The following is a 16,647-nucleotide window of genomic DNA, read 5'->3' as shown; positions in this document are numbered from 1 at the left end:
TCTAGAATTGAATAATCAATGTCTCCAACAATTAGAATAGCAACCTCGGAAGCTGTTGGTAAGTTGTATACTCTTTCATCCTTAATCCGATTACAAATAAGCTTCATCCTAATATTTGCATGATTCTTGGTATTGAATCTATCGCTGGCAGAATGAAAACTTTTTGCAAGATGATTATGATTGTCTATCATTTTCTTGAGATGGTAAACAATCTCACTTTCAATAGTGTTCAAGGAATCAACATTACTAGCATAAATTTTAAAATTTAAAAAATAATTAAAACTTGATTTATTGCAAATTAAGTATTAATTCATGAAAAAAAATTAGTAACTTGATTGAACTGTGTACCTTACAGTAGATACGCAATTTTCAATTTCAATCTCCGTATCATAAATATAAAGTTGTGCAAATCTGGGCCTATCATTTTCGATTGGAAGTAAACTACTAATTGAATAATAATTTTTTCAACTAATTGAAAATGTAGGTGGAGCTGATCCATTGTTCAAAGTACAATTTATGTTTCCAGCTATAGAATATAGAATTAAACTTACGTACGTGTTTCCAAAAGTATTTTCCTTTCTCATTATCTGTACAGTGCAAGTCTTGAAGAATAATAGGAACTTCTCTAAGAAATGGAAGCTTAACCTTTCCATCCATGCAACATAAACCAAACTTTGCAATTTTATTTTTCTTACTTTTGGAAAGTCTTTCAGCATCCCACATTACTGCTTTACAATAAATGCAGAAATAAACAGGATCACCAGCATCCCACATATCTGAAGGTGTACAGATTTATATTTTGTATAATAGTGAACAAATATTAATGAAATTGGAATAAACACCAAATTTAAAAGAAAAATATATTTTACCTTCTTCATATGATGGAATAACACATGCAAAAGAATCTCCAGCGTCACCATCTATAAATATTTATTAGTTGAATTATAGGAAATCACTGGCGTTAAATTTTTTGTACAAAGAGAAGTGAATGAAATTAACTCACGCTATAAATGTTATGCTTGTCCACGAAAGCAGAAATGATAGAAATCTCTCCACATATCTTGATAACTATTATCTTGCATGGTTGGAAAGAGTTAATGTCTTCCATCTTAACAGAAACTTTAAATAAGATCTTAATCTTAAAAGAATCTAACTCAATGGGATACTCCTCATTTATGCCACCCTTGTAAAAAAAATAAAATGTTAGTAAAAACATGTTGAATTATCATCCAAAAAGTTTGTAGCAGTATATGATGCCCATTGGAGCATACGAAGTTAAATAGTACCTTGGTTAGCTGAGCAAGCCTAAGTTCAGAAGAAAGTGCCAAAAAAATTTGTAGTTCTTTGTCGTATAAAATAAATGATGCAGTGTCAATGTCATCAGTAACCCTTAAGTTAATGCTATACATGATTTAAAAAAAATACAAATACATGATAATTAGCTAATGTATATGATAGAATGAAATAATGAATGTGATATGGTTCTTATAAACTGATTACCTAGGAGTATGAGAAGATGGAAATGTATCACAGGTAGTATAATGATATGATGTATCACTTTCTTTCAGAGAATGGAAACATTGCTTGCATCCCTTGTACCACCAACCATTATTTGAATCGATAGCAAGAACAGTTCCAATGGTAACATAAGAACCATTCTAGAATTTTAAAAAAAATTAGAAATGCCATAAATAATAAGTCTTGGTTATTTATATGAGATGGAGTCAAACCTCAATTAACTCCTTAAGCTCACATATAAGCTTATAAGTAGATTGATTTAGGAGATCATCTTCCAGGTTATATGCAAGATCTGCAGCAAGTTGAGTGAGTTGATTGGCATGAGAGACCCCAGACATTATAATTTTGTAATAAAAATGTTAGACTGTTAGTACTATGAGAAACAAATACTTAGATGAGAATGTAAAAAAAAAATGACAATACAAAAATTAAATAAAGTCACCTCTGCCTGAAATCCTTAACCTCCTGAAATTTAGGGTTAACGTACAGAATTGAATTATAATTCGTGTTGGATATACCCATAGCTCCTATAAAATGATTGTTGATTAATGATTAGAAAAGAATTCTTAATTATGTACTTGAATAGTTATATATTTGTAATAAGGCACCTTTGAATATATTGAATTTGGCAAACTCGATAATAATAGCAAACTCAGAAATAGGTTATTTCTCAATATGTTGGACCAATCTTGTGACAAATTCATCCCAAAGATTGCACCCGATCTTACCGTGTCCACTAAAAAGATATATACGATTAGAAAAATAAAATAAGAATGTAGAATATGATTTTCACTAAACACATTCTAAAAATGACATAGAAAAAGTTATTAAAAATGTGAAAACTAACTCCATGTCATCAAGCTCAATGACAATGTAGATAGACTTTTTTCCATTCCTAAAAAACTCAATAATATCACCTTTGGTAGTAAGGAAACCCATAACATCTGATAAGATAGAATGTAAATGTAATCAATTGTGGGCTAAGAATGAAAAAAAAATCTCAATTAAATTGTGTAGTATTACATACCAATAAGATGAGATTGAGCATTAGTATGGTTAAGAATGAGATCATTGGGTACAAAACAAAAAACATTGGAAGGAAAGTTCACATCCGATACCATCCTAAGCTGAGTTTCTCTCTTGAAATAGATACAGTGAGAATGACTTGTGGGATTGTATTTTTGATCATTTAGTGCAAGTGAAAAGTTTGATAAGGTGTAAATCATCCCATCAGATAAATCACCCTCAAACAACCTTCTTTGAGGACTTCTAATTGAGCATTGGATACGATCGCCTTAAACATATAATTTAATTAAAAAACTGTAATGCAAAGAAATATCATATCAAAATCAGTAGTTTTAGTACAAACTTTAAAAAGGAAAGCATTACCACTTCATCCATAACACCATCGCAAGCATGGATTTTTGAAATTTCTGTTCCTTTGGTGAGATTGACCACAACTTTAGGACTCTAACCTTTATCTTGTAGTTTTGATTTTCATTGGCAGCTTCAATATCCTTTAGCAAGTTGAAAGATGAAGCCACTGTTTAAAATAAAAAAAAAAGACAATGGAAGAAAATATAATCAAGCTAATTTGGTGATAGTGCTGAAAGAGTTGTTTTGGTGTGGTAAAACAAACTAAAGGAGGACAATATTTATAATGTGAACAACCATCATGACTTTCACAAAAAAGATCAATAATAATAAGAAAGAACATAAAGATAATCATGGTGTACAATTAACATGATTGGCTGAAAGAAAATCATGATAGATGATTGGAATTATGAGTAATGATATTGTACACACAAAAAATAGGTAGAATATACGAATTTAAGTGACACATGTAACTAAATATGAAAACAAAAAAATAATGATGTAAATAGTAAAGTAGATAAAGAATTGAGTACTATGTACTATTATACAATAGTGAAAAAAGGAATAAAAATGTATGATTTAGAGGAAGTTTAAAATATCGAATGAAATACAAATTCATTAGAACAAATTAGTATAAAATAAGTGCCAAAACATTGATTGAGCTATTTTATGTCTAAAATGAATGAGAAGTCTCTGAAACTAATCCAATACTTTAAAGTAACAACTAAATATATAATTATGATCAATACTACAAAAATTATATACGACATAAAATTGTGATTAAGAATATAAATTTGAGTTATCATAGCAAGTTCAATATTAATGGATATATGGTTTGGGTGTATTGAGTTATAATAACTCGCTTTATGTTTAGGCATACAGGAGATATATCTATACAAATAGTTATGTATTTATTGAAGAAATCTGGTAGAAACATATTATGAGGATTATATGATTTTTCAGTAGTATATGAATTACCGTTACATATGATATAAGAGAAATTTTGAAGCTGGTGGTGACTAAGCTGACTTGATTATATGAATATGATTTAATTCAAAATTTTATCAGTTAAAAAATTGTCATATCGCTGCAAAGAATCCTCTGATAATTACTTGGATACCATGTAAGAATACAACGAAAGCTATGTATAAAGTATTCGAGAAGAAAAATTAATAAAGAAACAGAAATTAATAAAGAAGAAAAAAATGAACATGATAATTAGACTACTGTATTGAAATAAATATATCCATTACATATATAAATAGAAAAAACAATGAGAAATAGAAAGAAATTAACTGCAAAATGAATAACCAAAAAGATCTATAGTGTTTGATAGAAGAGAAAATCCTAACAAATACTAAATACTTAAAACTTCTAGATTCATTGATTTCTCATCATCAACAGGGACGTCAAATTTGACCTTGCTCCTTTCGACTATGCCATGTTGAAGACAAAATCTGCGCCATCTCCTGGAAAGAAAAACTTTTGAATCCCTCCAATGAAGTCCTGTTGTGAAAGAAGGTCCAACCTTTTGACGTATGTTGACATAAGACAACCTTGAAGGAAATGCCAACGAAGCAAATTTTGAAGGCAACAACTGCGATAGTGAGAATAAGAGGAATGAACGGAAAAAATGATGAAGAAATATAAATGATAACATAAGTTATTGAGTATTAAGTTAACACATAACTTTACCATTGAATAATGAGTAGCCTGATACTTAGATACATTTTTGACCATGGAATAAACTTTTGGACAATGGGGAGAAGTTGGTGGAGATATAACTTGAATTGTGTGAAAACAAATTATCCTTATTATTTGGTTCTGTATATTGTAAGCAAATTGAATATAGGAGGAAAATAGGTTAAGACCTTTTGGCGAATTGGAAATAGATTCCTGGCAACAACAATGAGGTTCTGGATTTTTTGCATGAACAACTACATACCAAACAAAGCTACATATGCATAACAACAGCAATAACATTTCAAATATTACCAAAATTAGAAGATATACATTAGATCAAATAATAAGGAACATACATAACTCGTCATCACAAAGTATTACGAATCCGTGATTGAAGCAGATCCCCTACAAAGCTTCGTGCCTCCGCCTGATAGTTGGGGTGTGTCTCAAGAAAGTAAACGGCAGAGACCTATAAGAACTAAAGAAGAAGAGCACAAGTGAACGGAGGAGAAAAAAATAATGGAGAGAATCCCTTTTTTAATTTTGAGGAGAAAGAGAAAAAACTAAAAACAGAGAATGGAGAGATCTTTTTTAATTTTGAATTTGAATTCAAAAATACAAAAATTGAAATTTAAGAAAAGTATGTGTATGTAAAGCAAGCTTAAAAATAAGATAGCAAAATAAGACACAGTCATGAGATGTGAAGTGTAATGAAAATAGTTTTATGTAGGAGTGGTATGATAATAAAGGTCATGATGAGTGAAGAGTGGAAACATTGATATTTTGATAGAAACTCAGAATGAACATAAAGGATAATACATTGGAGTTCTACTACTGGAATAACTTTCTTTTTAAGGTATGTTATAGGATAGGATAATAATTAGTAAAATGCTCACACCATGTGTGGATTGACCAAACATAAAACATTTAACTGTATATATAAATTTGTAAACACATAGATTTTTAGTATTCATTATTTTAAAAAATCTTATAAATATAAAATATAGTTTTAATTTTCAATTTAACAAATTGTTTTGGAAAACCACTATGTAATATATTTAAAAAAAATGAATTCTATGTAATGTTTTATTGTGTCAATTTCGAAAAATAGCAAATTATAACAACCAATTTATATTTAAACCAACCTAATTTTATAAAAACAATGGATAATTTTATTATCCAAATAAATAAATTTATTTGTAAAATCACATAAGTATAATTTTTTATATAAAATTATTAGAATTAATGTAAAAAATATAAATATATTTTTGGCTTTCTGTTTTATTTTATTAGTGCTTTATATATATTTAGTTAAAATATATTAATTATATAAATTTCCTATTAAGTATACAAAGGTAAATGCCATTTAAAAAATATTGAATTTATCTATACTATAATTTCATTAACAAAATATTTAAAATTCTAAAAATTAATTATATAGTTAAGTTCAAAATACATTAAACAAAAGACAAAAAATTAAGTTTAACAATGTCTTACTATTTATATAATTGCATGAAACTCTTGTCAATCATATATTGTATTAAATTTTGACATATATATGTAAAGTATAAAATTAGAACACATTAATTTTTTACTAATACATAAACAATTTTTATAAATTATATTTGTAAATAAACAATAGTTTGTAGTTTTATGTATATAAATATTTGATATTAGGTAATGACAATTTTGACTTTATTCTACTTTAAACATCAAAATAAAAAATTAAATAGTAAAAATTGAGCGTGTGATATAAATAAAAATTTATCATATGTATGACTATTTTGAATTTTATTTTACTGCATTTTTTTTAGAACATCAAGCTAGAATTAGTAAATTAAATAAGTTTAGAGACAAAAATACTATATTGATCTCATTGGTATGAAAAGAATCCTAAAAAATATCAGTATAATGCTAAATTATATTAATTAAGCCATTATCATAAACTAACTAATGATAACAATTTAAAATAAAAAATAATTAAATAAACTAAAGATCTATATTTAAAATAATTATTTTATATTTAATTTGGTTTTAAATTATTACTCTACCCTTTTATTTTTATTAAAATTTTTACTCTACCAAATTCTAATTTCTACCACAAACCCTAACCTTAACAACACAGTCACACTCTCATTCTCTCTCACACACACATGCTGCCACCCCTTACACCCAATGGAAAGAAAAGAAAAGAAAAGAAAAGAGGAGGGGAAAGAGAGAAGGGGGACCGAGGAAGAAGAAGAAAGGGAAAGGAGGAGACAGTGCCGACGGGACTAGGTGCCGAACCCGAGAGAGAGTGCGACGATGAGAGAGAGAGAGGAGGAGCTATCACCAATGCATTGCCACTGTTGGAGGGGATCTTCACCGCCGCCATGGTCACCGAGGAGAAAGACGCACGAGGGAGAGAGTCGCGACTAGCTTTGTCGCCGCCGCCGCTGGCCCGTCACCGTCAGATCAGTCACTGCTATTGCTAATACGCGAGGAGGAGGAGCTCGTCTTCACCGCTTCTGCCGCCATCGAAACCAGGCTCGTTGCTGTCACCACCTGCGAAGCTGAGGGGCCGCTACTGCCGGAGGAGAAATCAGCCGTGCCACTGCGCCTCTGTCGCCAAAAAATGGTGTTGTGGTCGCTGGAAAACACTGCCAGAACTGGTTGAGTTAGCGCTACTGCCGCTGATAAAGGTGTTCTTGTTTATGGTTTCCATTCTTTCAATTTCTAGGACGTTGTTGTCACTATGTTATTGCTGTAGTTGCCGCTGAGGTTTTCCATCATCACTGGAGTTGCTGTTACTTCGTTCTTTGGTTCTTCTCTGAGTACAGTAAGTCGCTCTTATCCCGGATCCCTTACTGTTGTTATTCTGTTATAAGTTATTGAGTTTTATGCAATGTTAATATCTCAGGGTTGAGTTACTGTGATTGCATGTGGTATTTGATGGCTGTTACTACCATGGTAGTGGTCGAAATTGTTATCGCTGCTATGTTACTTGTATGGAAGTTTCTTTTATATATATATATATATATATATATATATATATATATGTATGTGATGTGGTTAAAATGTATGTATGTATGATTGTGTAATGAAAGAAAAGAAAAAGTATTTTCGGTTTTTCACATGAAAAAAATGTGGTTTTCAGTTTAAAGGCTCCTGTTATGTAAAGATATATTTAAAGTCATCGTAATACTCCTCGCTATCAGAAGGACGCAGTTGAAAACATGATATTCTGATAATAAGAATGTTACATTTGGCTTTAGCTTCTTTCTCTAAATGTGATCTGTTTGAATAACTCAGCTTTCATTTTCAAGAACATCTTGCAAACATTCATAGTGACTCCATAAACTATGCATATAAGCTAATAAGCATAATATAAAACATAGTATGGATCTGAGAGATAACAATTTACCTTGTCATCAATCTAAGATTCTCTTTGAGCATGAAGAATGTCCATGATGGGACTTCTGTGGGCATACTCAAGTACATATTCTACTCTTTGAGAAATTAAATTCATACTTGAACTAACTCTTCTAACTTTTCAGAAACACATAATTTGAAAGAAAATATGTTATAAATTGCTACATTTAAGAAAATTTGCAAAAAACAAAGTATGAGTTAAATTAACACACTTTTTCATAAGAGTAATAACTATAGTTGAAAATGTAAATTTCTTTCTCCAAATAAATTTTTTTATTGATATATTATAACAATATGTAACTTGAGAAATAATTAAATACTATATCAATATGTAATTTAAATTGATATACTATAACAATATGTAATTTGAGAAATAATTAAATACTATATCAATATATAATTTAATTGACACAAGTTAAATTAACACAAATTAAATAATAATTTAATTGATATAGTATTTTAATTATTTTTTAAATTACATATTGTATAAAGATAGTTGGTTATTATGTATTGTATAATTATTTGTTACTTCTGATTTTGAAAAAAAATCAAGTTTTAACTTCTACGCCACTTTGGAGGGATATACTTTATATTAATTTTTTTAACCTCAAAAGTTTCGGTAAAGATTTTTTAGATGCTAATGAGGCAAATGATGATTTTTAATTAATTTTAAAAAATTGTTTAATGTTCTATTTTATATTCATAAGTTTATAAAAATATAAATTTTCTAGAATTTGAACTAAAACACAAAAGTTAGATTTCTATTCTTATTCGTTTTGTTTTTTTTTTTATATTTTATTTGAATTTAAACGGGAGTATTTTTTATTAAAATTTATATTTTAAAGTTAATATAGAATAAATAATCTGTATCAATATTAAATCAAATAAACTAAATTCAATTTATATATACAGAAATAATAAATCGAATCAATTAGTTTCGATTTACTATTATTGATTCGATTTACATTAAAAAAAAATGTAAATCGAATTTAGTTAATTCGATTTACATAAAGATAAAATTGGACATATATATAAATCATTTTCTTTTATGACATTAGAGTTAATATTCAAAATGACCTCTGAAATTTGATCTCCAATCTAATTTAACCCTCGAATTTTAATTGACCCGAATTATACCCTGAAATTTTAACGCGTGCCTCAAGTTGACCCTTCCGTCCATTTCCGTCACTCGAAAGCTGACCTGGCACAATTCAACGACGTCGTTTTGCTATTTGTTCCAAAACGACGTCATTTTACTCTCCCACCTCTTCTTCCTCCTTCTCAAGTAGCCATGGCTTGGGTACTGCTTTGAGTTTCAAAAATCTCAGGTATGGTCTTATCCTCAACTTTAGACTCATCTCTTCTTCTTTTTTTATTCTCCCTCCGTATAGCCGTTAAATCCATCACTCGTGCTCTCTCCTTTTTTCCATGGCTTCTCTCCAACCCATTTTCAGTGATCAAGTAATTATCATTACCTTCATCTACACACGCATGAGCAACTACTTCATTCACAACAACAACCATAACCTCTTTTACTTCCTCCATTTCACTTCAAACTGATTCTTAATTATTATTATTATTATTATTATTATTATTATTATTGAAAAAGAAACTACAGAATGGGGGGATAGGATTCCAATACAACACTACAACATCAACTCACCCTTTTCTTTCATCAAGAGTCCCCTCCACATTCTCAAAGCCGTCGACACCAGAACCATTACCCCCTCCCCCATTGACCACATTGCCGCCCTCACCTCAGATCCTAGCGCCCCCACCTCATACCCCGACACATACGATTCTGCCGTTAGCGTCGTGAGTGCTGCTCCACTTTTTTTTTACTTTCTCTGCATTGTATTCACAAATAGAAAATAAGAAAGCTTTTCATGTGATTGAAGTGACTAATTCAGATGCTGATTATTTCGGCCAAGACAAAATGGATAAGAGAAAGAACAAGAAGATACAGTATAAGGAGGAGGAGGAGAAAGAGGGGGGTGACGAACGGTGCATATCGGTGCAGTGACCAAGGTTGCACAACCAAGAAAGAGATGGCAACGATTACGAATACGCCGGTGATGAAAAGATGTTGCAGGAGCTTTTTGTTGATTTGTTTGGATTTGGCACCATGAAAATTTGACCCCATTTCAGTGATGAAGGAACAGGGAATTGAAATTTTAAAAATCGACGTCGTTTTTCTTGTGCCACTGCTAAATGTCAACTAAATTTGTCACGTTATTTTTTTGATAACGGGACGAAAAGGTCAATTTGAGACACACGTTAAAATTTTAGGATATAATTTAGGTCAATTAAAAATTCGAAAATTAAATTAAATCACGAGTCAAATTTCAAGAACTATTTTAAATATTAATTCTATTTATATAATATTGATGTTCATCATCTAGTTTATTTGTATTATATATCCTCATATTAAGTATGCAACGAACATATAAATCACAGGTTCACAACATTACAACTTGATCTCAGTATGCAGTTTTTCCTATGCATATATATTCATCAACTAGGAAAATCAAGCAGCTTCAAAATATTATATTAGGGATTTAGAAGCTACCAAAAACATTTAAATGCAAAACAGTATCAATCTATTATCAACAAAAAATAAATAAATAAATAAATAAATAAATAAATAAATTAATTAATTAATTAAAAATTAGAAAAAAAACCCAAGTTTTCATTCATACTTTTTCAACCTTCCAAATACTAGATCTAAGCAGCAGTGACATTATTCGAACAACAATAAGTATAAATGTAAGTAATTATATTTAATGGAAACCAAATTTAAGTATAATAGGTAATTATAGAAAATATATGTTAAAAAAAATTTACGGGTATATTTATTCTTTTTATAGAAAAGATTTGGTTTTTTTTTTAATTAAAATTACAAAAATTAATCTTTTTTAATAATTTTGTTAATAATTTTTTTTTTAAAAATTAAATCTTTTTAAAAGTAGTTTAATGCCAGTTTGGCTAAACTTTTTAAATAAATTCTTTTGAAAAAAGAGTTTAAAATATAAGGATTTTTATTAATAATAACTTTTAAATAAGTTATTTTGTATTTGGAAAGTTATTATAGAAGTCCTTGTTTTAAAGTTGTGCATTAAATAAGAGTAATAAAATAGTTTTTGAAAATAGGAGAAATCACATTTTTTAACTTCTTCAAAAGCTCTTAAATAACTTTTTAAAAAGTTAAAAATTTATCTAAAAAATTATACCAAACACTATTAATATAACTTTTTATAAGTCAAAAGCTAAAAAAAAAAAAATAGCTTTTGAAAATTTTCAAACGAATCTAAAATTATTTTCTCATATGATTACTTCTTAATCATACTTATAACATAATACATTGTGTGATTTAGAGCTTATTAGAGAATAAAATCACAACTCACAAGACGAATCACAAGCATAGCAGCATAAGCAATTAGGTAGCGTTTGTTTTGAATTACTGACACAGAGATTGTGAGACTGAGACTCAGTATCGTGTTTGTTAGTTCAGAGACTGGTACTAAAATTTCTGTCTCTGTTTCTAAAATTTTAGTATTCAGTACTTCCAAAAAGTAGGAACACAGGAGACTGAAATTTTTAGAGATGGAGACTGAAACTTTAATAACATTTTATACCTAAAATACTTTCATTTCAATTAATTAATTTCAATTTTACCCTTTGTGCAAATTAAATTAGAGTTTTATTCTTGTTTTAATTCCTGTCTCCCATTTTGTACCAAACAGAATACTGAGATTTATTTCAATCCCTGTCTCTTAGTCTCTGTCTCTCAGTCTCAGTCTTTTCGTCTCTATCTCTTCACCAAACGCTAAAAATTAAGAGGTAACGGGGCAAGTTATTTTTTGTTTTTTGTTTTCTATAATATCTCCCAACCTTATAGGTCAAAAACTAATTCGTCACAGATTTGAGCTTCATTTAAGAGTCTGTCGTTGGCCAATGAATTGCTGCATATACAAGAGTGGGCTGACCACACAACCAAGTTAGTTGGTAACGAGGCAAGTTAATCAAAAACCATCCTGTATGTTTTTTCTTTTTTTTTTGTCCAACATCATTTTTTAATGGACTTTAAAAGCTACATGGACCCAAATGGCAATATATGCTTTCTGTTATAAAATGGGCCTGAGCTCTGTACCTTTCAGAAATCAAACCAAAAAAAAAAGGAGGAGAAGAAAATGGAAAGGGAGGGCGAAAGGATTGAGACTGAAAGAACATAGAAGGAAGAGTGTGGAATCTTTGATCGTCGGTGTTGAGCTACTCTTGTCTTGTGGTGTGTTCTCTTGTCCCCTCCTGCAATTAACCAAGCGATCCCTTTTCCTCTTTTTCTGTTACTTCATAGGAGCACAGCCAACTGCTATGAAACCCTCAATCGATGACGTCAACTTACCCCCCGCCGCCGCCACCAACTCCACCGCACCATCCAAGCCTGTCTTCCTTACCAAAGCCCAGCGCGAGCAATTGGCACTCCAGCGCCGTCAGGAGGAAATCGCCAACCAGAAGCGCCGCCAAGAGCAGCTCCTTTCTCGTAATCGACCTTCCTCCGATTCCGCGGCCGATTCCAAACCCTCCGCTGACTCCGACCGGCGTGACCGCGACCGTGACAGGGACAGGGATAGGGATAGGGACAGGGACAGAGACCGCGAACGAGAACGAGAACGGGAACGGGAACGGGAGCGCGATAGGGCACGCGATCGGGACCGCGAGGCGGAGCGACGGAACCGAGAGAGGGAGCGCGAAGAGGAAAGTAGGGCTCGGGAACGAGCACGGTTGGAGAAATTGGCGGAGCGGGAGCGCGAGAAGGAGCTCGAATCCATCAAAGAACAGTACCTTGGTTCGAAGAAGCCGAAGAAGCGCGTGATCAAGCCCAGCGAGAAGTTCCGTTTCTCCTTCGACTGGGAGAACACCGAGGACACATCTCGCGACATGAACTCCCTCTATCAGAACCCTCACGAGGCTCAGCTCCTCTTCGGCCGCGGCTTCCGCGCCGGCATGGACCGCCGCGAGCAGAAGAAGCTCGCCGCCAAGAACGAGAAGGAGATGCGCGAGCAGATCCGTCGCAAGGACGGCGTCGAGGAGAAGCCCGAGGAGGCCGATGCCCAGCGCCGCAAGGAGGCTGCTGCCGACCTCTACGACACCTTCGACATGAGGGTTGACCGCCATTGGAGCGAGAAAAAGCTTGAGGAAATGACGGAGAGGGATTGGCGTATCTTCAGGGAGGACTACAACATCTCCTACAAGGGTTCCAAGATACCTCGCCCCATGCGGAGCTGGGTAGAGAGCAAGCTCAGCAATGAGCTTCTGAAGGCGGTGGAGAAGGCTGGGTACAAGACCCCTTCCCCCATTCAGATGGCTGCAATTCCCCTTGGCTTGCAGCAGCGTGATGTCATTGGCATTGCCGAGACCGGTTCCGGTAAGACTGCTGCTTTTGTTCTTCCCATGTTGAGTTACATTACTAGGCTTCCCCCCATGAGTGAGGAGAATGAGGCTGAGGGTCCCTATGCTGTTGTTATGGCTCCGACTCGCGAGCTTGCCCAGCAGATTGAGGATGAGACTGTTAAGTTTGCTCAATATCTGGGTATTAAGGTTGTCTCCATTGTTGGTGGTCAGTCCATTGAGGAACAAGGGTTTAAGATTAGGCAAGGCTGTGAGATTGTCATTGCTACTCCAGGTCGTTTGATAGATTGTTTAGAGCGGCGATATGCTGTGCTGAACCAATGCAATTATGTTGTTCTTGATGAGGCGGATCGCATGATTGATATGGGTTTTGAGCCACAGGTGATGGGTGTCTTGGATGCCATGCCTTCCAGCAACTTGAAACCTGAGAATGAAGATGAGGAGCTTGATGAGAAGAAGATTTATAGGACCACTTATATGTTCAGTGCCACCATGCCTCCGGCAGTGGAGAGGCTTGCTAGGAAGTATCTGAGGAATCCTGTTGTGGTGACCATTGGCACTGCCGGAAAGGCAACTGACTTGATCAGCCAACATGTGATAATGATGAAGGAATCTGAGAAATTCCATAAGCTTCAAAGGTTGCTTGATGAGCTTAATGACAAGACGGCAATTGTGTTTGTTAACACCAAGAAGAATGCGGATATGGTTGCCAAGAATTTGGACAAGGAAGGGTATCGTGTGACTACATTGCATGGAGGGAAGTCGCAGGAGCAGAGAGAGATTAGTCTAGAAGGGTTTAGGACCAAGAGATACAATGTTCTTGTTGCCACAGATGTTGCTGGACGTGGTATTGACATACCCGATGTGGCTCATGTGATAAACTATGATATGCCTGGGAACATTGAAATGTACACGCACCGCATTGGGCGTACTGGTCGTGCAGGAAAGACTGGTGTGGCAACAACATTCCTCACTCTTCAGGACACTGATGTCTTCTATGACCTCAAACAGATGCTTATTCAAAGCAACAGCCCTGTTCCACCTGAATTGGCAAGGCACGAAGCCTCCAAGTTCAAGCCAGGGACTATTCCCGACAGACCACCTAGACGAAATGACACTGTGTTTGCACATTAGACAACTTTTTTGGCTTCATGGGAATCCGCTTTGCAGGTCATACGAGGTTTTGTTCAGCAATGAGCATGAGCATGAGCATGAGCATTTTGCGGGTCTTGTATAAAATTTAGGTACAACAGACTTTTTATTCTGTTATTGTTGTTATTATTGTATCTGTATTCAACTTAGCAAGAGCTCAGAGTTATTATCCTGCTTATTATTTCTAACAGGAATGGGTAATTTTAGATGAGGACCACAACTTATTTTTGCTCCTTGGTTTTAATTTTTGTCATCAGATTCTTGTGCTACAAACGTTGCTGTCTTATTTTTAATATCTGTTACCACTTGTTATATATGTTTTGGTTCTGGACTTCTGGTCAAGACTTAAAACCAGCATCTGAAAATATGATTATGTCAAAGTATGAACGGGCTATAGTTGTGTGCGCCTAAAATACTAACCATTTTGTGTTGCGCGTGGTTCAGTTTTGGTTAATTTCACTTTTTTTTCCCCTCGGCTATTAACCCATTACGTGTTACTCCATTGCCCCAGTTTTATTTTTTGGTGCGTGTTAATTTGCCGTGAAACTGCAAGCCAACTTTCTGATTTCGTTACTACTGTCTTCTTTGTGAAGTTTCAGAGGTTAGAGTAACACAATTCACCCCTTAGGAAGCGTTCACTTCAGCATGTACAAGTTATACACACTGGGAAATAATATTCGCGAAACGTTTGATGAATTGCATGTATGTGAGCCCTTGACCCTGTTAGGGAAGCATGAAAACTTACTATTTACTATAATGCCATGGATCCACAAGGAACGGCGAATGAGAAAATAACCAGAGTTTCCATCATTTGCACTAAAGAGATCATCAATCTGTCACAATACTAATTATGCAAAAGTCCTCAAAATAAACATATTTGCAAGCAACGGCCACCGGCAAATGATGTTGATGCAGAACATGTCTCAACTCTCAAGTACAGCACAGTCCACTTATAAGCTACTGTTTCTGTGACATCCATTGAGGCTCATCCTAGTAAATTAGTTCAACCAGTGGAACAAATAACTTCACTGCATTTCAAAGATGCATCCAATATTTTTGTTGTAGAGTAATGATTTCTAGCCTGAATTGTTTCTAAAAGAAATAAACAAATAAAGTTTCCGTTCAAGATTGTGTTTTTCTTGTTCTAAAATCTAAACTGATGTTGACTGTTATGATAATGATGTGGAGACTGGTGGGTTTACATCACAATATTCAGTAGAGTACACAAGTACTGCTGCTACTATGTTAGATGAATACTAAGGCATCGCAAGAAATGCATCCCTTCCCTCGTTTGACTCAGTAACAAGATAACAGAAGAGCATAAGAAGCCACTGCGGCGCTGCCAAGCCAATGAGAGAATCTCATGCCATACATATATTTAAGACAAACTTGTCATCTACTCCGACAAGAAAGCCCATTGTTGTTTCAGGACATTCCGTACGTACACTTCTGTGTTTCTTTGTATCATCATAATTATTTGATTCAACTACATCGAACATATTACATATGATGTACTTGGGTATGCATAAAACTCTTTATATTAAATACTACTAAGTACTAACATATAATATAGGAAGCTTCTCTTTGGAACACTTGAAAATTTTCGTTTTCTAGAATGTTAATGTGCCAATAATTTTAACTATTGATCTCTATTATATATATATATATACCACTCGTAAAGGTTGAGCTGGTACTTGTAAAGGTTGAGGATCACCTTGCATCATTTGGACGTTTACTAGTATTTGGGATTGTATCTCTTGTAAAGCAATCATACTTTGTCTATGAAGATAATGTATTCTTCTAACACGTTGAATACGCTTATTCCTATAACTTTCTCTAACATTTTTTATTGATTTTGTAGTTTTAGTATGTTGTAACAACTTTTTGGTTCTGATTATTTTTTTGTTTATCTTTTTTATTTCTACTTTTAGTTCTGAACAATTATTAATCTTCTTATTTTCATTTTTCTTCTAACAAGCTTCAAAGAAGTAAGTCTTTTTTAAAACTCTTTCATGTTATAAGAATAGAAATAATAATTAAGAAATTATAAAAAAAGAAAGCATAAGATAGTAAGCTTACAGAGATGAACTTGTACTATTA

At 33.1% G+C, this 16,647-nt stretch overlaps 1 protein-coding gene across 2 annotated transcripts; it reads left to right on the top strand.

Annotated features, from left to right (window-relative positions):
* Positions 1 to 12,131: 12,131 nt before the first annotated feature.
* Positions 12,132 to 15,673, top strand: LOC112722792 (DEAD-box ATP-dependent RNA helicase 21). Of its 2 annotated transcripts, none has more exons than XM_025773954.3 (2): positions 12,132 to 14,639; positions 15,147 to 15,673. In XM_025773954.3, the coding sequence occupies exon 1, from the start codon at positions 12,358 to 12,360 to the stop codon at positions 14,527 to 14,529; it is 2,172 nt and encodes a 723-aa protein (XP_025629739.1). In that variant the 5' UTR covers positions 12,132 to 12,357; the 3' UTR covers positions 14,530 to 14,639; positions 15,147 to 15,673. The 2 variants fall into 2 exon arrangements, with proteins under 2 accessions (XP_025629739.1, XP_025629738.1); XM_025773953.3 differs by having other exon boundaries at positions 15,141 to 15,673.
* Positions 15,674 to 16,647: the final 974 nt, after the last annotated feature.

This window comes from Arachis hypogaea, chromosome 11 (genome assembly GCF_003086295.3).
Source record: "Arachis hypogaea cultivar Tifrunner chromosome 11, arahy.Tifrunner.gnm2.J5K5, whole genome shotgun sequence".
Taxonomy (NCBI): domain Eukaryota; kingdom Viridiplantae; phylum Streptophyta; class Magnoliopsida; order Fabales; family Fabaceae; genus Arachis; species Arachis hypogaea.
Note: the sequence above shows the minus strand (reverse complement) of the source record. Positions and strands in the feature narration are given on the sequence as shown.

Excerpts from the sequence above, each read along its gene's own strand:
- LOC112722792 (XM_025773954.3), top strand. The coding sequence starts at position 12,358 with ATGAAACCCTCAATCGATGACGTCAACTTACCCCCCGCCGCCGCCACC.